Raw genomic sequence first — 21,272 nt, 5'->3', positions numbered from 1 at the left:
AGTGGGGCACAGGTGAGTGACTGCTTCATTATTTAAAAGAGCGTGTTGCTCCTCCTCCTCTTTCACTTGAGTCGCTAGAGTAGTTCTGCTTCATGCTGCAGGGAAGGCTTCTATGCTCTTCCAGTTTCCATCTAATTCCACTCCTATTCACAAAATTTAAATGTGAAATACCAAAACCAAAACTCCTCCTCTTAATATCAAAAAGATGCAATGTTATAATTCATCCTCTTTGTGACGTTGTGGCTAAGAATAACATTTTTTTCTGACTCTTGGGTTCCCCAGCAGTATAGAAAGTTGTCCCAGTTCATTTTTATTTTTATTTTTATTTATTTGTTTACTTTTGTTTACCGGGATAGTCCGACTGGGTAGAAACCCATTTTCAGCAGAGGCCCAGGGAGAAAAGGTCCATAGCAAAAACAAAAAAATCAGAATTTACAACATTTCAACAAACTTAAGAGATAAGCAATATTAAAACGTTAGTTAGCAATATAACATCATCACTGAATGGCAAGCAATATGCAAATAATAAATTCACAATGAGTAAGAGAGATTAGATTGATTCTTTAGGCAAGGTTCCGTAACAGGTACAAGCAAGCAATATCTGAGGGTAATGCTACTCAATGCTAGAAGTCTAAATCTCAAAATGCACTCACTCGAGGCAGTCCTTAAAATGGAGAACATAGACATCTGTGCAGTGACAGAGACCTGGCTCAAAGCTCCAGAGAGTACCCCTGCATTACCAGGCTATAATTCATACCACACCTTTCGGCCACCTAACCCGGAACGAAACACTAAAGGCAGAGGCATGTCCATATTCATTAAGGATGTCCACACCTCTGAGCTAGTTGCTCAGCATAATGCATCCGAGATTATCCAAGTGCAACTAACTCTGGGCAGGACTGCAATCCAAATTGCAGCTTGCTACAGACCCCCCACCACCACCACCACCACCATGCCCCAGGATTCCCACTCCTCTTTTCTTGATGCACTGGAAAAAATTAGAGTACAACCCAGCACCCTGATAATGGGTGATTTCAACTACCCCACCATTAACTGGGAAAACTTCTCCCGTACCAACTCTTTTGCTCAACATTTTCTGGAATTCATAAATTCCAACGCCTTGGATCAACTTATCCACACCCCCACCAGGGGCAGCAATATCCTATACCTGGTCATTACCAACATGGGCAACTAGTATTCCACACCAGAGGTCAATTCCTCGTTGGTCAGATCCGACCATAAGCTAATCACCCTAGACATCCACATCCCACCCCCACCCCCCATTAGGGAAACAACTGTAAAAAATGTCTCCAAAGCCAACTTCACGCTTCCTAAGACAGAAGTGGCAAACTTTACGACACCCATGCAGATGGACAATAGAGGTACGACTGCTGAATCATACACAAATACACTTTATAAGCACTTACACGAGTGCATGGATCATGCTATCCCTAACAGAACCAAGATGCTATCCTCCAAAAAAAGGAAGTGAATCTGGTGGTTTTCTGCCATAAACCAACTCTACAACAGAAGAAAGAAACTTGTTGCAAAAAAGAGTAAAATCCCATGATTGGAGGAACTCCCTGGTCAGCCTCAGTAAGAAGCTGAGATCCCTCATAAAATCATCCAAAGCTAGTTATGAAAACAAAATCACCACTGAATTCTAAAGACAACCACAAAGCATTCTATAGCTAATGTCAAGAATCTCAGTGGCAACACTCAGATCTGCTCTGAGTTACAGCACAATGGCACTAAATATACAGAACCAACTGATATTGCCAACATCCTGGCAGACAGGTTCAGTGCTAACTTTACCCCCCCCCCCACCCCCTAAAGGGCCCATCTCTAAACTGGAATAATGCAAAGTTCCTGTAATCACGGCTGCACAGGTAAAAACTTCACACTCCGAAGCCAAGAACACAGCATCCATGGGACCTGACAACATCCCAGGCTGCATTGTACACTAACTACAGAATGAACTGGCACCCCACCTGAATACCATGTTCAATCATAGCCTCACCTCAGGCTTTGTGCCCATTGAGTGGCGCACTGCGACGGTTGTCCCACTCCACAAAGGGGGAGCCACGACAGACCCCGGGAACTACTGCCCCATTAGCCTGATGAGCCTGATCTGCAAGGCCATGGAACGTATCATCATGAAACTCATAAAAACAGACATTGGTAATCTCCAAATTCTGGACCCCACACAGTTCAGGTTTGTAAAAGTCAGAACATGTCTCCTAAACCTGATAGACTTCTTTGAAGCAGTCACCAAAGCCATAGATGAGGGTAAGGTGGTTTACACAGCCTATCTAGATCTCGCTAAGGCTTTTGACACCATCCCCCACTCTGGAATTATAGATAAACTCACTAAACTAGGTATAAATCCCTATGTCACAAGTTGGGTTGCCAACTGGCTTACTGACAGAACCCACACTGTGAAAGTAGCAGACTCCAAATCTGACTTCAGACCAGTGACAAGTGGAGTACCACAGGGTTCAGTCCTGGGTCCTCTCCTGTCTGGTATCTACGTCTCTGAAGTACAGGCTAACACAGAAGGTCTTTGGCTAAGTTCGCAGATGACTGCAAACTAGAAGCCATAATCGAAACTCCTAACAATGTGGACATCCTACAAAAGGGGCCTCACTGAGACAGATGTCTGGTGTCAAAGCCATGGCCTCAAGCTCAGTGCCAAAAAGTGCATTGGCATCCCCTTTGGTAAAAACTCTGTACCCATGAACTGCCACATAGGTGGTAGTCTACGTAACACTGAAAGTGTGATAAGAAACCTTGGGACACAGGTGGACAGTAGTCTCTCCTTTTATAATCACATCACTACAGTGGTCAGGAAATCCTTCTGTGTGGCACACCTCATCACAAAAGGTTTCTCATCTAGAAAAAAAGGTCATTGTTCCTCTCTACTCATCACTCATTAGACCCATTATAGAGTACAATGACCCTTTTGGTATGTACCTCACAAGACATCTGCAACAACTGGAAAGACCGCAGAAATACCTCACAAAGAGGATTACTGGCCTCAAACAGATGCCCTACGCAGACCGTCTCAAAAAACTGCAGCTTTACTCCGTTGCATATCGCCTACTCTGAGGCGATCTCTGCCTAACATGCAAAGCTATGTCAAACCCAGAGCTGTTGGATATGCTCCAGTTAAAGAAATCCCACTCCCTCCGAGCTACACACTCTAGGGACGTAAACCTTGTCACCACAATAAATGGAACATGCTAGAGGAATAGATTCCTGTCCCAGAGACTTCCCATACTCTGGAACAGACTATCTATCTATGTCAAACAGAGCTCCTCATTAGCACTCTTCAAGAAAAATCTTGATGATTGGATGGGAAATAGGAAATTCACCCCGGGGATCACTTCTGTGGGTCTGCTTGACAGGGGCACAGGAAAATAATTTTCTTGGGTGGCGAAAGCCAGGGTACCTTTTTGGCTAGGCTTATATAGGCCCTAGGGCCAATAGCCTAGTACCCACCTATGAACCTATAATGAATTTTGTATTTCCTCAACTGGGATAACAGACCGCCCCGGCTCAGGACCTGGTATTTTCATTAGAGACCTGTATATCCTCAGTCTGAACTGCCTGATGTGGTGTGTTTTTCTTTTGAAAGGTGCTTTTCTCGGTGGGCACCACTTAAATTTACAGGAACTCCAAGCTGCAGTCCTTCATCTGTAGGGAACCATGCTCATTCTTTTCACAGGGATTGCACCTCATCCCTGAGAACTAATCCACAGTTTCCTTAAATAGCAGATCTGAAGTAGGGACTTCATTTGTCAGCAACCTGTGGGTCTTGGATCCGATATCGGATCCGAGCCGGCAACTTGTTTCATAGCCAATGGATCCGAGCTCCTAGCTCCTCCCCTCACCCATAATCCCCTGCCAACCCTCCATGACCCCAGATCTACTTTACCGCGCTTGTGACTAGCTGGATTTTTCAGAGCTCTTAGCGATTTGTTAAGATAAGTGTATTTTCTTCCTTCTTTTCTGTCTTTAGATTTAAAACAGTGTGTAAGTGTTAGGTTCCCTTTATTATTTGTACTTATTATATAGTTTTTTCCCCTCCCCTCGCTGGTCGTTAGTGAGTGTGTGTGTGTTAGTGTTTTGGGGCCTGTGTGCTTGTGTAGTACCTTTTTTCCCTCCAGTATGGCAGAGGCCCCAAAAGCCATTTTTTCAAAATGTACCGAGTGTGGCCATAAGCTCTCCCCGGCTGATGGCCACACTCGGTGTGTTCGGTGCCTTGGGGTTGAACACCTCTCCTCAGGCTGTACTATCTGTGCAGCGTTCAACCCAGGGCACTGAAAGAGCGGAGGTTGAGGCTGGTCCTGGCGGGACTTTTGCCCCCGGACTCTGCCTCGGCCCCCGCTCCTCCCGTGGCACCACCACAGCCTGTGGTGGTAGCCACTCCTGCCCCCCTTCCTTCAGCCGGGACTCAAACTCCCGTTAAAGTGCCGGAGGACAGGGAGGCCAGGAGGGAGAAGCACCACAAGCGGCGGGCCGAGGCCTCCGCTTCGGCCCCGCCGGCTAAGCGGGCTTCTCCCTCCACAGCTTCTAGGTCTCCTCCTCCTCGGCTCCGATCTCCTTGTTTCTCCCCAGGAGCCGAGGAGGAGGAGGCCCGATCTCCATCGAGGTGGCATTCCAGGCCTGCCTCGGTGGCCTCATCGAGATCGACTTACAGTATGACCGGATGATGCAAAGGTTCATCCAGGCCCAGCTGCAGATGGGAGTGCTCTTGCCTCCCCCCCCTTTGGGGGGGGGGGGGAGCTCGACACCCTTTTTTCTCCGATTGCTCCTTCTCCGACCTGCTTCCCGGGTTCGGAGCGTTCGGAGCCGGGCAGCGTCAGAGCTGGGGGTGGGTCGGCGCCGACAGTACTTGGTACTTCGGATCCGACCCTGCCCTCGAGTCTGTCGGATCCTACCTCTCGGAGCCGTGGGCCGAGCTTCGGATCCGAGGGATTCATTGTGCCATCGGCTCCGTCCAGGTCGGAGCACACTGGTCCTTCGGATCCGACGGTCTCGGCGCCGGCTGCGATCCCTTCATCAGATCAGAGTGGGAGTTGGCTCTCGGAGCCCAGGGAGAGCGGTTCCCCCTCGGCCTTCGATGTAGTGCAGAGGGCTCTGTCGAGATCATCCGGACCCCCGGCCCTTGTCTTGGCTCCACCCTGCACTCCTTCTCTGCTGGGCCAGGCTTCCATCACCCGGCCACAGGGACAGCCTGCTTCGATGTCCCAGGCTGTTTCATTGGAACAGGATGTTGCTGGTGAGACCTCCTCGGACAGCCCCCCCGAGGAAGTGCCTTGCAAGCACAAGTGTAAGAGGAGGCACGTGGACTCCCCTGAGTCCTTAACCGAGGACACGGACTTGGATGAAGGGGAAGGCTCCCCAAGATCCCCCCCTGAGGATGTCTCCTTTGGAGACATCATGGAAATGCTTAGGATCAGAGGTGGGTGGTCTGCCCCCAAGGCTTCCTCCGACGAGTCCGTGTTTCTGGAGGCATTCGAAGCAGGCCCGTCTACCTCTTGGGTGTCCCCTCCGGCCGACCCCCTGGTGGACCTTATTACCACCAGGGCGTGGAAGGACCCGGACACCGTGGAGCCAGTCCCTAAACGCCCGGACAGGATACTGAGCCCCCCCACAGACCGGTCCCACTGGAGCAAGGGTCCCCCCGTAGATGCCATGCTGATGGTGGCAGCCACGAAGAGGGAACTAGCTCAGGAGAGCCCCTCGGTCCATCCACCTTGCAAGGAGTCCCGCTCGATGGATCGCTTAGGGAAGCGAGTTTTTAGTTTAGCAACCTTTTCGGTAAGGTCCCTGAACTATATGGCACACGTCATCAGGATGCAGTGGGATCTTATCAAAGAATATGCTGCCTCCCCCCCTGAATCCATGTCGACAGAGGACAAACAGTTGTACTCCACCCGAATGGCCACTCTGAGATCCATTTCTAATACCTCTATGCGGCTATTATCCCACGCCACCGAGGGAGCCACTAGAGCTAGCAGAGCGGGCCTAGTCATGAGACGTCAGGCCTGGCTCCAGCATTGTGACTTTGCGGAGCCCTTTAAAGCGTCCCTTTAAAGCGTCCTTTGTGAATGCCCCTTTCGATGGCTCTGCCCTGTTTGGCAAAACGGTTCGCGAGACGCTAGTCCAGAGAGAGAAGGATGGGAAGACGTTGTCTGCTGTCGGAGTCTGCTTCTCTGCTCCCCAGCAGTCCTTTTTGAAGAACCAAAAGGGTCAGAAGAAGATGTGGTTCCGGAAATCGCAACATTCCCAACCCGCTCCGGACAACCAGTTCTTCCGTGGCAGAGGAGGACAGGGAGGACGCCGCCCCAGGGGCAGAGGGGCTCTGAGGAACTTTGGGTCCAGAGAATCCTTCTATGACCGGCCCACGCAGCAGCCCTGAAGGGTTGCCCGGCTGCTCGACTCTGGAGGCAGTCGGGGGGCGCTTCTCGGAGTACCTAGCGGCATGGGATTCCATCACATCAGACCGCTGGGTGCTTCGAATTATATCCAGAGGGTACAAAATTCCAATGCTTCATGTCCCCAAAATCAGGAACCTCCCCGATGTACCACCCGATCAGAGGGATGCTGCAGCCGCAGAAATCCAGCAGCTGCTAGGAAAAAGAACCATCCAGCCCATCCCCCAAGACCAGCTCGGATTAGGGTTCTACTCCAGGTTCTTTCTGGTACCAAAAAAAGACGGGGGACTTGAGACCAATTCTAGACCTTTCCCGTTTGAACCTGTCGGTAACCAAGGAAATATTCCGAATGGTCACTCTTCAATCTATTCTCCCCCTCCTACGGGAGAACGATTGGATGTGCTCTATAGACCTCAAGGATGCGTACTACCACATTCTAATGGACAGATGATCCAGGAGGTTTCTCCGCTTCCGGCTGGGAGCCAGTCACTACCAGTTCAGGGTCCTTCCCTTTGGCCTCACCACAGCCCCCAGGGTGTTCACCAAGGTGTTAGCAGTGATAGCGGCCCACCTGAGACTCCAGGGAATGCAGGTCTTCCCGTACCTGGACGACTGGCTCCTGACCGCCCCAACAAGGCATCTACTTTGCTCAGCCAGAGATTACTTTCTCCGCCTAGCCCCCCAATTAGGCATCACGATCAATGCGGGCAAATCTTCCCTTGCTCTGACACAAGTCATAGAATTTATAGGAGCCAGAATAGACACCAGAGATCTACGAGCCTTCCTGACTTCGGAACAACTACGGAATTTGCAACTTCATGTGTGGGCCATCTTCCAGTCAGAAGCCCCACTGGCAGAATTGGTCCTGAGGGCGCTGGGCTCCATGGCGGCAGCGATAACGCTCCTTCCATGCGCGCGCCTAAACATGAGGGTACTGCAGTGGACCCTTCTAGTGCAATGGTCCTTTCAGTCTTTTCCTCTCCATCACCCCATCGCTATCAGCAAGGCTTGCAGGAGGGCCCTGTTATGGTGGCTTCATGCTCTGGATCTCCATACGGGCTGACCCTTCTGCACTCCTCCCCCTCTCGCCACGGTGACCACAGACACCTCCCGCCTCGGATGGGGGGGGGGCATTATTCAGGCAGGACAGTCCAAGGCACGTAAAGTGATACAGAGACCTCCCTGCATATCAACGTTCTGGAGATGAGAGCGGTGCTGTATGCGTTGCAAGCACTTCAGAATCTCCTCCCCGTAGGAACTATTGCAATTCAGTCAGACAACATGTCTGTTGTCTGGTACATCAACAAACAGGGGGGAACCAGGTCCTACCCTCTATGCCGTGAAGCCATGAGAGTGTGGGAATGGGCGATTTCCACCAACTGCTTTCTGATTGCAATGCACATTCCGGGGCGGGCCAACATCCTAGCGGACAAACTCAGCCGAACCATTCTTTCCCCTTACGAGTGGTCTCTCAACCCACTAGTAGCGAAGCAGATATTCGCAATATGGGGGCAACCCTGCTGCGATCTCTTTGCCTCTCCCTCAAACACCAAATGCGACAATTTCTTCGCTCTGATTCCCCCTCCAGGGGAAACTCCAAGAGATGCTCTGGTGCATGCTTGGCCGCCCGGTCTACTTTATGCCTATCCTCCTCTACCCCTGATGCTACAGCTCCTACAGAAAGCCTCATGGTTGGGGAGTAGGATGATCCTCATTGCCCCATTCTGGCCTCGGCAAACTTGGTTCCCTTACCTGTGGTCTCACCTAGTGAATCCCCCCTAGATTCTGGATCCCAGTCCGGATCTAATCTCCCATCCATCTGGCTTGTCGACCCCAAATCTGGACAGTCTGAAGCTGACAGCTTGGTTGCTCCAGTTCCACTCCTAGTTAGGACTCCCGGGATCTCTTCACCAGTCAAAGCCATCCTCGTGGCAGCGCATAAACCTTCCACCAGGAAAGTGTACCACAGTAAATGGAAAAGTTTTTCCGTCTTGGCGGAGCATCATAATCTAGATCCCTTTACTGCCCCTCTTCCATCCATACTAGACTTCCTAACCGGACTCTTTCAGGAAGGTGCTAGTTGCTCAACCGTCAAAGTACAATTGGCGGCCATCTCCCATTACCATGTGGGACATGACACAGGGCCCTTGATGTCGGCCAAATTGTGTAAAACCTTTCTCAAGGGTACTTTTCTGCTCAGACCCCCTATCAAAGAAGCCGTACCCCCTTGGGATCTTTCACTAGTTCTTCAAGCCCTAACTGCTCCCCCATTTGAGCTTGCTGCTTCAGTGGATCTCAAATACTTGTCCTGGAAAACAGCATTCCTTGTAGCCATTACTTCAGCGAAAAGAGTTTCGGAACTTCAAGCCCTTTCTGTGAAGCCTCCTTACTTGATTTTTCATCCGGACAGAGTGTACCTCAGGACCAATCCCTCCTTCCTTCCCAAAATAGCATCAGAAACCAATATAAATCAATCCATAAATCTACCTGTCTTCTTTCCTAAATATCAGAATAAAGGAGAGTACAAGCTGCACTCAAATATTCATAGGCAGCTATGTTTTTATACTCTTAGGACTGCTGGTCACAGGCAATCCGACCAGCTGTTCATTTCCTTTGCCAAATTCAATTTGGGGAAAGCAGTCTCAAAAATCACCTTGTCACGCTGGATTTCCCAATGTATTCTTTTAGCGTACCAAGCTTCTGGGAGACCCGCACCTGGAGGAGTTCGTGCACATTCCACTCGTTCTATCTCTACTTCTGCTGCCTTCAAATCTAGAGTTCCGTTGGATGATATTTGTTCGGCAGCCACTTGGGCCTCATCTCATACCTTTATTAACCACTACAAACTGGACGTAATTTCTAGAGGGAGAGTATCCTTTGACTCCGCGGTGCTCCGCAATATCCTTCCATGATGGCTGCCCAAGATTCAGGTAGCTGGGGACTGTGTCCCACAGGTTGCTGACAAATGAAGTCCCTACTTCAGATTAAGAAGTTATGTACTCACCATAACGTTCCATCTGAGTAGGTGGCTTCATTTGTCTGCAACCATCCCCCCCTCCTTCCCCCTGGCCTTCAGGCTGTTTATTGGAATACCTCTTTTGGGTATCTATAGAGGGGCAAACTTGATATGAGGTCATGGAGGGTTGGCAGGGGATTATGGGTGAGGGGAGTAGCTAGGAGCTCGGATCCATTGGCTATGAAACAAGTTGCCGGCTCGGATCCAATATCGGATCCAAGACCCACAGGTTGCAGACAAATGAAGCCACCTACTCAAATGGAACGTTATGGTGAGTACATAACTTCTTATTTCAGAACTGTACTTAACTAGGTCCATTAGTCATGTTTTCTTCATAGGGGACAGATTCCAGTAAAGAGAGTGGTGCTGATACCTTGGATGTACACGGCCTGCTCAGGTTCTACTTGAAAGGGATGCACAAATTCAGGAAAAGTGACTAGCCGATTGTCTGCTTTATTTTACATAGACAAGTTCTTGCGGTGGCTACGCAAGCAATTAAGTAGTTTTTGTTTGTTTTTAAGTAGCATACCACTCATTGGAAATGCTGTTAAAGATGACACCACCTGAGATATAGCTGCTTCTACTGCTTTTTTGTCAAAATGTCTCAGTTCAGGCATTTGTGTCGAGGCCGCTTGGTTGTTGGTTCAAATCTTCACTGAGCATTGCTGCTTGGGCCATGATTCCAGATATCAGAACTTCTTAGACACTTCACTGCTGTAAGGTTCATTTTTTGGGGGTCTTTGTCTTTTGCTGATTCATGAAGGAGGATTAATTTTCCACTTTCTGAAATTTATCTCAATAACTGCCCACTAGAGAAGACCCCCAAAGTCACCTGTTAAAAGATATCTAGTCACTACATCAGTTGACTGCCCTGGAGGCCTTCTGCAGTGGGTATGTATTGCCATCACCATTGCCTGTATCTGAATGACCTCACCATTAGCATCCGAGGATGGATTTTTAGTACTCAATTTTGTATTCTAGTGTTTTGTTTCTCTTTCTTTCAGGTTATGCTTGCATTTTTATTTATTTATTTATTTTTGTTTGTTTACTGGGTAATGTCCGACTGGGAATGAGGCCCATTTTCAGAAGAGGGAGAAAAGCTCCATACATACAAATAGACAGTATTAAACAATCATATTGAACACGTATTAATTAACAATATACAAAGCAAGTCAGTAAAGAAATTAGTTATATAGCAATAATTGGCAAATAATTATCAAATAAATTTAACAAAAAAAAAATTTTTGCTTGCAATCAAACTGGAAAATGTAGGGCCTGAATATAGCCTCTTGGTCTGGTGCATGATATGACTTGCATTGGTTAGAGATGTGCACAGCTCAAAGCATGAGAAGTGAGGCAAATTTTTAATTTGTGCAGAGATGGGGTATCAGAGGAGGAACTCTGTTTTTATAACAAACTCAGAACTGGAAGAACTGGCTGGAAAGGGTTGGAGTGAGTTGTCAGTGTTTTCTCCTATCTTGTGGGTAGGAAGGCAAACAGATTTATTGTACAGTTGATATCTAGTTGAGGCTAGGTGTACCAGCATTCATTATAGAGATTGAGGAAGGGTGCCCACCAAGCTGTGAAAGCACTGTTTCAAGGGGATAGATGTATGCCAGAAGTGAGCATGGGGGTCCTAGGGCATAGCATTGTGGGAGTCATGCTCAAACAGGCTTACAGGAAGCAGGCTAAGGTCAAATACCATGATGGCTGCTTGAGTGAAGGCCCCTCTTCCAGTGTGTCAAGTTATAAGAGGGAAAGCTGATGGTCAAAAGGCAGTGGGGTTAAAAAGAGATATTGAAAAAAAAAAACAGGATCATCAGTCAGGTGAATGATCACACTTTTCAGTAAGTTCCAGGTACAGATTACAGAAAAGTGGTTAACTATATCATTACTACATTGCAGACTATGAAATGAGTCTATTACATTTGCAGTATGTAATGTAAGTAATGCAGGGAACAGTACAATACGTATGTCTCTACAGGGATGCATTATAAAAGAAGGGAAAATAAATATTCCATTTGGAGAATTACAGCTTAGAAATCAGTATTTCTGCCAGGTTTACTTGACAAAAACACAATTTTCTCTGCTATTTGTGATTTAAGATAAGTCATATAGTAAAATATTCATATTTGGTAGCATAAGCACTACTTAGGGTTAGCTTCATCTGACTCTTTTAGAGTAACTTAGCTAATTTTGGTTACTAAGGCAGATAGATGGATATAGTTTTGTTTACCAAAGTAGAACACTGATCATATTTAATAATTTTCAGGCTAAGCACTTAATATATATAGTAACAATAATAAGGTAAGAGAAAGGTATGACTAAATTATACCATATAGTGACATAACAAATGTACATGCATTAAAGTATACATATATTTACAATTAGCTTTACAAATAAGTAAGATTAAGGGTATACTGTGCATTATAGAGATGTTATAAAGGAGATAATTTGTGTACTGCAGTGGTGGTGCTGCAGTAGCGTTGTCGCCTTACAGTAAGCTGTTGTCCTGTTCGATTCTCAGCTAGAGCGTCTTCTGCGTGGAGACATGCGTGAATGGGCGTACCTTCGTTGAAGGTTGTGCATCAGGGCCGGCAACTCTGCACGTAAAAATCTACTGCCAATCATTAGCAGACCGGAGTTCCGCTGTGTCGACCCCTAACCAGGAAAAGCCGAAAGAGACAACATAAATGAGATAATTTGTGTAACATTAAGCCAAATTCATGTATAAAATGCACCTTTTGATGATAAAACTCAAAGTAAGAAAATAATGAAGTAAGAGTAGTTAAAGATAATTAGGCTTTTTATCAGTCAATGGTCTGTTAAATGCCTAACTTAAATTAAATAAAGGAGAAGTTTAAATATAAAAATAGCGATAAGGAAAGTATTGTATGGGAGAGATGTTAAACATTATGAGGTGAGAAAAGAGGTGTGTGTGTGTGTGTGTGTGTGTGTGTGTGTGTGTGTGTGTGTGTGTGTGTGTGTGTCTGTCATGAGCAGGTCATATCAATGGAAAAGTAAGGTGTGTTTAACAAAACTGAGCTTTTGTGTTAGTTGTTGATGGCAGGACGTTTTAACTGTTGTGTCTGTGCTGTTAAAGTAATTAATTTGTGTACTTTTATATTTTACTTAACAATGCTTCTTCTATTCTGCAGGTACTTGGACAAGTTGGAAAAGTGCTTAAAGTCTACCATGATGGAGATTTAAGAATAGCCTTTAGTGGTCAGACATGGACATTTAATCCAGAATGCCTTGTAGCCCATCGGGGAGAAGTAGATGCAAATCTTATGACAACAGAGAATGCAAATGAAACAAGAAGTAAGAGGATAAAGAAATTGTCTGTTAGTTTTTTGAAAGTACTATGCACTTTGTCATTGTCCACATAATATTATTAAAGTGGCTCTTACACTTGTGAAAGGGGAGGGGTATATGCCATTAAAAGGGCAGCACTCAGCAGGCAACCTGCATTTTGGCATCTTTACACCTGCAGATGGTCTTTCCATAATGTGTAACATATTCTGCGAGTACCCAGAACATTTTGGTATGTCTTCTCTGAAGCCTTTTTTGTTTCATGTTCAGCATGTTGGTTGGTTGACTGACCTGCTCAGTGTTGTGTTGTAAGTTCTTGACCTTAAGTAAGGCTTGTAGATTTTACATTTTATTTATTTATTTTATTTTACATTTGTTAACTAGGATAGTCTAACTGGATATATGTCCATTTTCAGTAGAGACCCGGGGAGATAAGCTCCGAGGAAACAAACAAAATCACATATACAAAAATTAATGTATACAATGAACATTGCATGTGCAGTACAGAGAATAATCAAAGAGGTCATTCGTTCATAACATAGTGCAAAATATACAGATACAATTAGTACAATACAAAATGTAGTTGCAATACATCATAAAGAAAAAGATGGCAGCTGAATTATACACTATATTAGTATACAAGTAGTCATAAAGAAAAAGTAGGAGCTGAAATTATATAATATATTAGTAAAAGTAATCTCCTTAATGAGATTCTGAAGATGTAAGTAGTAGTATAGAAGGACAAGGTAAGTTGTTATTAAGAAAAGGAACTTGATTACTGAGAAGAGGAGGGTAGGTTGAACCAAGTAAGAAGAGCTAGTTGATCAGTCAGGTTTAGTACAAGGGCACAACCAGTGTGTTCTGAGTAAAAGTTTCAGTTTGGTTTTAAAGAGTGATATAGAGGGAAGAGAGGAAAGTTTGTTAGGAAGAATGTTCCAGTATTTTCCAACAGTATTGGAGAAAAGAGTCCCCAGCCCTGTTGTTTGATTTACAAATATTTACAAGAAGTTTATGTGATGATCGTAAGGTCTTTAGATTGTTGTAGGGGGTAATGAGGGTAGATAGTATAGGGGTATTGGTAGGTTGGTAAAGGGTTTTATGGGCAATAGTCAGTTGGTGGAATTTAAGATGATTTTGTAATTCAAGCCATCCTAGCTGCTTTAGATTAAAACAGTGGTGGGTTCTGAAAGGGTTACCTGTAGCAAATCTGGCTGTGTTATTGTATGAGTTTTCCATTTTATTAAGGTTGTTTTTAGAGAGATTAGTATATATGGGTGAGGCATAGAGGAGACTAGAAATTAGATGGTTGTGAGCAACAGTTATTCTAGCTGCAGGAGAGAGGAAGGGTTTGATCCTGTAGTGAGAGCCTAGTTTTCTATTACCAGATTTTAGAGTATTGTTAATATGGGTGTTGAAGTTAAGGTTGTTATCTGTGGTGATACCTAGTAGTGTGGTAGTTGGATCTGGGGATATGAGAGTACCATTATTGGATGTTACTGTGAACTCTATTAGGGGGACTTACAAGTAGGAGTAAAAAGGAAGAGTTTAGTTTTTTGGGGGGTCAGAAGGAGACAGCGCTGTGTAAACCATTGTTTGTGTTAAACACATTTTGGGTAAGGGAGTGAAGTTCAGATATAGATGTGGCTGAGCATATAAGTGTGGAACCATCTGCATATTGTATGCATGTAGCTTGGGGGATTGCTAGGTGAAGTTCGTTGATAAATATAGAAAACAAGAGAGGTCCTAAGATGGACCCCTTGAGGAACACCAATGTTAATGGGCAGATGGGTAGATAGAATGTTATGCCAAAGTACAGCCTGTTGTCTGTTATCTAAGTACGACTGGAACCATTTTATAGCTAGTGCATCTAGTGACAGGGATTTGAGGATATTTATAAGTATCTGGTGATTTACCATATTGAATGCCTTAGACAGATCTATAAACAGTGCAGAGGAAAGCATATTGAGGTTATATTTTTTGTTAATACAGTCAGTAAAGGAAAGGAGGGCAGTAGTAGTGCTGTGGAAGGTCTGAAACCATGTTGAGAGTTTGAAAGTAAGTTATTTTGGATTAGGTGGTCTACCAATTGTTTGTGGATGCATTTTTCCATGATCTTTGCCAAGGGAGAAAGTAGGGCTATGGGACTATAATTGGAGAGTTCAATAGAGTTACCACCCTTGTGAAGGGGGATAATATGGAATACTTTCCAGATTTTAGGGATGTGTCCTTCACTGATGGTTCTATTGATGCGAATGGAAATGGGATAGGCGATGGATTTGGCTGCCTTTTGTAGATATTCAGTGGATAGTTGGTCTGCTGAAGGAGTGCACGGTTTCAGTTTTTGGATAAGGGTAAGAATATATGTTGTTGGGACTGGTTGGAAGAGAAATGGAGGGGGGATGAGTTAGAGTTAGAGTTGGATATAGTTAAGTTCTGAGTAGATAACTGACTGGCAAGAGTTTGAATTACCTCAGTGAAAAAAGTATTAAAGGCATTAGCAGTCTGCTTGGGATTCTCCTGGTCTTTGCCTTGTGGGTTTGGTGTGATGGATTGACCTGGGTGTAATAATTGATTAATACTCGCACAGAACTTTTGTGGTTTATTATGGTGAGTCTGCTGGAATTGTAGGTAGTAGTTTCTTTTGTCAGACAGTATAGCTTTTTTAGTTTCATTTCTCAGCTGTCTGAAGTTTTGTTGGTCTACTGGGTTTTTAACAAAAATATATCGATACTTCCTTGGGTAAGGTACCTGTAAGACCAAACAAGTAAACAGCAAAATAAAGGTATAGGTACTCCACGACAATCGAAGCCAACCAGTCTTACGAAAAAATCCTTTATTAAGAACAATGGAACAGTAAGCCCTTTCGCGTCTACAATGGACGCTTCATCAGACTTGAATAAAAACTTAAAAAGCAGTTCCCTTAACATACTCTACAGCATAGTCACATGGACCAATAGCTGTTTAACCACAATTATAATAGTATATGTGATTATACATTGCATAAAAACCTTGCAAATTCAATGAACTTAGCTAAAAAGTAGCTAAAAAATAGACTTAGCTAAAAACACACATCAAAAGCAACATGAAAGTAATAATGTAAATAAATAAACATAAAAATCAGTTGTGTTTAAGGGCACGATCTCTAAGGAAAGGTTTAATAGTAACTCTTTCATTGAGGCCATGCCCAACATCTGCTTGCAGTCTAATGATCCATTTGTTCTCTTCCTTTTCAGTGAAATTCCCTACGTTCCCTAGTCTCATGGAGGTATGAATCAACTCCAGTGCTAAAAACTCAAAACTGTGTTTAGTGCCTTTCAATAGAACGTGCCTCGCTAACGCATTAGTTTCATTTTCTTTGTTAATGGCATATAAATGCTCCCTGATCCTCTCCCTAAGGGTCCTATTAGTCTTCCCTACGTAGAACATAGTGCATGTTTGGCATACCGCTAGGTATACCAGGTTTCGAGTCCTGCAATCTGCATAATGGTTGAACTCATAAACCTTCTTAGTGTCCGGATGTTCAAACCTAACATTCTTCGAAATAAAAGAACAGTGATTGCAATTACGACATGGGAAAGTGCCTTTCCTAGCTGATTGAGGTCTACTGTCCTTCTCACTCTCATAACACAGCATGTCTTTCAAGTTTCTACTCTTCTTATAAGAGAAGCTGGGGTGAATGCCCAAGATGGTTTTCAGCCTCTCATCTAATAATAGAATCCCCCAATTCTTCTTGATGACATCTGTGATCTTTCTATTCCTATCAGTGTAAGTAATAACCATTCTTTTCTTATTTGTGAGAGCTCCATCCACTTCCAGATCTGTATTGGGGCTCTTGTGTACATAGGGTTTAGCCTTCCCTTCACGTTCAACAGATTCTAAATTTAATAAATCTCTGTCATGATAACCCCTATTTTTAAATTCATCCTGCAGGTTGGTTATAGCTACTTCAAAGTCCGTGTTGCTACTGGTTAAGCGAGAGCATCTCATAGCTGTTTGCTGTTCACTATATTTTTATGTATGTGAGGTGGATGCATGCTATCCCTATGTAGAAATGCATTCTTTCTACAAGGCTTCCTAAAGATTTCAGTATCTAGCATGCCGTCTCTCTTTCTCAAAGTTACATCTAAGAAACTAATACAGCTCCGTGACCACTCCCCATTTAGTCTCAAAAAGGTAGTAGTACTATTGATATAAGACAAAAATTCAATCAAAGTCTGCTGTTCACCTTCCCAGATAAAAATCAGGTCATCTACAAAACGTTTGTAGTATCTGATGTTCCTGGAATAAGTATTATTGGAGAGAATGTATGTGGATTCCCAATATGCTAGAACCAGATTGGCATATGAGTTGGCACATGCCGTGCCCATGGCTACTCCCATGGTTTGCAAATAGTACTTGCTGTTATAAATGAACACATTGTTCTCTAGCACCAGTTCCATCAAGGAGGTTAATCTCATAATCTTGGTATTACTAAAACCCTTACCTAAGAGAAACAACCTCAAAAAGTCTATGCCTATATCATTAGGTATGCTGGTGAACAAGGATTGAACATCCAGGGTTACCATATATTCTGCTTCAGTAAAACTAATGTTCTCGTTACTACTAGATAAAGTTTCTAAAAATTGTTGAGTGACTCTCAGAATAGAGGGCGTTGAATCTACCACTGGTCTAAGTTGCTTCTCTATATAAATAGAGATGCTCTCAGTTAGCCAACCCCTTCCTGAAACAATGGGTCTAAAAGTAGGGTTATTCAAAGTTTTATGTACCTTTGGTAGACCTCTAATCACTGGTACCAGTGGCTTTTCTACAAGAAAATACTTAATATAAATCAGCATCAATGAGATTGTTAATCAGTAGCTCATAAATTTCTGTATGCACATCGCCAATAATTTTATTCAACTGTATACCATTTATAACCTGATATGTTACTGCTTCTGATAACATTGAACACATTGTGTCATGATAATAATCTGAATCTAAAACTACTATTGCTCCGCCTTTATCAGCGGGTCTAATCACAATTTTATCATTATCCTGGAGGGTTTTTAAAGCTGTCCTTTCCAAGGAATTTAAACTATGAAACTCTGATTTAAAACCCTCTTTCGAGCACAAGTTATAGAATCATTAATACAGACTCTCTCAAAACTATCCACTAAGGGATATGACTCTGGTATAAAAGTTGAAGGTCTCCTAAACATACCAGCAAATGCTGTAGTGTGTGCGCCATTACTAAACTGTAAATGCAAATTCAAACTCCTAGTAAAAAGTTTCAACTCTACAATTAAGGCACTGATGTCCAATCCCTGAGATGGAACAAAAGATAAACCCTTATTCAAAACCCTCTTTTCAACATTTGTTAATACGTAACTGGATAAATTAATTACCAGTTCTGAAATGTTGTTTTGTGTGTCTTCTTCTGCCCTTCTGCTATGTCGCTCGATTGTTTGCGCTTCTTCGTGTTGTTCTAAGGACTCCAAGTCCTGGTTTTCATAGTCTGAATCGATAAAGGGAAAGACAAAGCTGGATTCTCATCTGTAGCTGTGTTAGCAAAAGGTAAAGTAGTTTTCCTTCTAACAACTGGTACGTTGTCTGCTGGGGTCTGCGTTGAACTCTCATTGCTGTCGGAGGCTAGCTGACCTTCCATAGGAGTGTCATTAGCAGTAATAGCTCTATTCAAAGAGCGTGAAGCCTCTTCTACTGTCTGTGGCTGTCGTTCAGCTGTATACATCGTTGGAATGTTTTGTGTAGTTCCAGCGTTAAGAATAGTAATTATACGACCTTCCTGTGCCTCAACTAATTCGTTGATGGATGAGCGCGAAGCTGGAAGGGCAAAAGTGTTGGGGAGTGCTGAATTGTTGCCATCCAATCTATTGATGGCTGGTATACTCGTAGTTGCTGTAGAATGCGAACGGGTGGATTCCCTCAGCCAAGAGAAGACGTTCTCACGCGAAAAATCAACGCAGTCATGCTCAAGCTTCTTTTTCTTCAGTAGTAACAGCCTATTATCTGTTGCTGCTACTGAAGCCGATAAGTCGGAAAAAAACTCAGTAAGTTGTTCATGTGAGAGGCAGGTAGACAAAGTTTGTTCAATGACTAATGCTTCCTTGATTAAATCAACAATCTATCCCTATGTAGAAATGCATTCTTGCATTAACAAAGAAAATGAAACTAATGCGTTAGCGAGGCACGTTCTATTGAAAGGCACTAAACACAGTTTTGAGTTTTTAGCACTGGAGTTGATTCATACCTCCATGAGACTAGGGAACGTAGGGAATTTCACTGAAAAGGAAGAGAACAAATGGATCATTAGACTGCAAGCAGATGTTGGGCATGGCCTCAATGAAAGAGTTACTATTAAACCTTTCCTTAGTGATCGTGCCCTTAAACACGATTGATTTTTATGTTTATTTATTTACATTATTACTTTCATGTTGCTTTTGATGTGTGTTTTTAGCTAAGTCTATTTTTTAGCTACTTTTTAGCTAAGTTCATTGAATTTGCAAGGATTTTATGCAATGTATAATCACATACACCTCACAGGTGAGATACTATTATAATTGTGGTTAAACAGCTATTGGTCCATGTGACTATGCTGTAGAGTATTTTAAGGGAACTGCTTTTTAAGTTTTTATTCAAGTCTGATGAAGCGTCCATTGTAGACGCGAAAGCGCTTACTGTTCCATTGTTCTTAATAAAGGATTTTTTCGTAAGACTGGTTGGCTTCGATTGTCGTGGAGTACCTGTACCTTTATTTTGCTGCTACTGGGTTTTTAGTTAAATGAGATTTATTCCAGTATTTATTTCTGAAATGGATTTTTTGCCTGGTTTCTTTTGAAAGCCATGGGGCAGATTTAGTTCTCATTCTAATAGAGTGGGTTGGTGCATGGTGGTCTAGTATGGCTAGGAAGTTAGAATTAAAGTAATTAACAGCTTCCTCCAGTGTGAGGTATTTTAAGGGAGACCAGTTACATGCTCTTAGTTCTCTCTGGAAGAGATCGGGGTTGAAGTTTTTGTTGGTTCTAATTGTCCTAGATATAGTTGGATTAGGTAGATTGGATTTAAGTCTGATGATGTAGGTTAGTGAGTGGTCACTTACATCATCAGGGAGGGTTCCAGCTTCATATGTCTGGGGATGATTATTTATGAGAATCCAATCTAAGGTACTTTCTTTATTATTAGGCTTGTTTATCCTGGTAGGGGAGGTAATGGTTTGAGAAAAAACAAAAAGGTTAATATGGCTGGTAGGGTGGCTACTGCTACAACACTTCCAATCAATGTTAAAATCACCTAGGATTATAGTTTCTTGGGGTAAATTTTGGGATAACCAACAAAGGATATTTTATATGGTGGCAATGTTATTACCAGGAGGAAGATAGATACAGATAATATAGATGGATTTGAATGTGCTAAGTTGAAGCTTGGTAATAAGAATTTCAGCGTTGGAGTCTTGAGGTGGTTTATAGTCATAGGTAGTAATCTGTAACCCAGATTTAAATAGGATAGCTACACCACCACCCTTTTTGGTTGCACAGTCATGTCGCAAAATATTATAACCGGGTGGGATGACTTCATTGTCTTTAGTTACAGGTTTTAACCAAGTTTCTGTTAAACAAAGAATGTCAAAGGAGTAGACTTCCAAGAGGGCATGGAGTTGTGCAACTTTGTTATTAATGCTACGTATGTTGAGGTGAGGTAATAAGAGTGAGTTAGGTGGTTTGGTAAGGGAATGGATAGTAGAGGGGTTGGGGTTGAGGAGGTTAGTGGTAGTAGCAGTTGTTGGGCCTGGGTTTGGGTGAATGTCTCCATCTTTTAAAGAGAAGAGTAGTGTTTGAGGTCTAGGATTTGGGAATTTACTATATAGAGGTAGAGATTTTATGGGATTGGGAGAGTCAGGGGCGGCTCGTGGCATCGGACTGCCGGACTGCAGCCCCCTCAGTTGTTTTTGGTCTTGTCTATGTTTTAATTTAATCATTAAATTAAAAAAAAAAAAGAAATCTCTTTTTTTACTTTAAATTTCAAGTCCGCGACTCGAAAGTATGCGCATGCGCAAGATTTTACTTCAAGGCTGGCCGCTGTTCTAAACAGCTTTTTTTTTTTTTTTTTTTGTTTGCAGCCCGGAGGAGCACATAAGGCATCATTGTGATGCCCAGAAGTCTATGCGGCAGCGGTTCCAAACCGCATAGACTTAGAAGGGGCTCAGACTGCGACGTCCGCAGGCACGTCAGTCATGACGTGCCTGCTTTGCTAAAGCCTAAATGCTGCTGATTGGTTGTCGCTCTCTTCCCGGGCTTTATGAGCTGGGAAGAGTGTGAGAATCAGTCAGTTCAGTTTAGGATCCCATTAGGAAACGAGCTTTCTTTTTTTGGCAATTGTCTTGTTTGTGATCATCATTGTATTTTTTTTTTTTCATTTCTATTCTATTTGGAGGGATTATCGGGTTATCGTTTGGAGTGAACAGTGAAGAAGATCCAGAAAGAAAGTACAGGGTGCTGCAGAATTAA

General features: G+C 43.6%; 1 protein-coding gene across 1 annotated transcript in view; it reads left to right on the top strand.

Annotated features, from left to right (window-relative positions):
- Positions 1–21,272, top strand: part of MIB2 (MIB E3 ubiquitin protein ligase 2) — a 1,775,226-nt gene that overhangs the window by 1,166,875 nt on the left and 587,079 nt on the right. Inside the window, 1 exon segment of the mRNA XM_044061758.1 lies at positions 12,618–12,780. Within this exon segment, the coding sequence (XP_043917693.1) occupies positions 12,618–12,780 (163 nt within the window).

Source organism: Protopterus annectens, chromosome 2.part0 (assembly GCF_019279795.1).
Source record: "Protopterus annectens isolate FY-2018-M chromosome 2.part0, PAN1.0, whole genome shotgun sequence".
Taxonomy (NCBI): domain Eukaryota; kingdom Metazoa; phylum Chordata; order Ceratodontiformes; family Protopteridae; genus Protopterus; species Protopterus annectens.
This window is presented reverse-complemented; position numbering and strand designations above follow the sequence as displayed.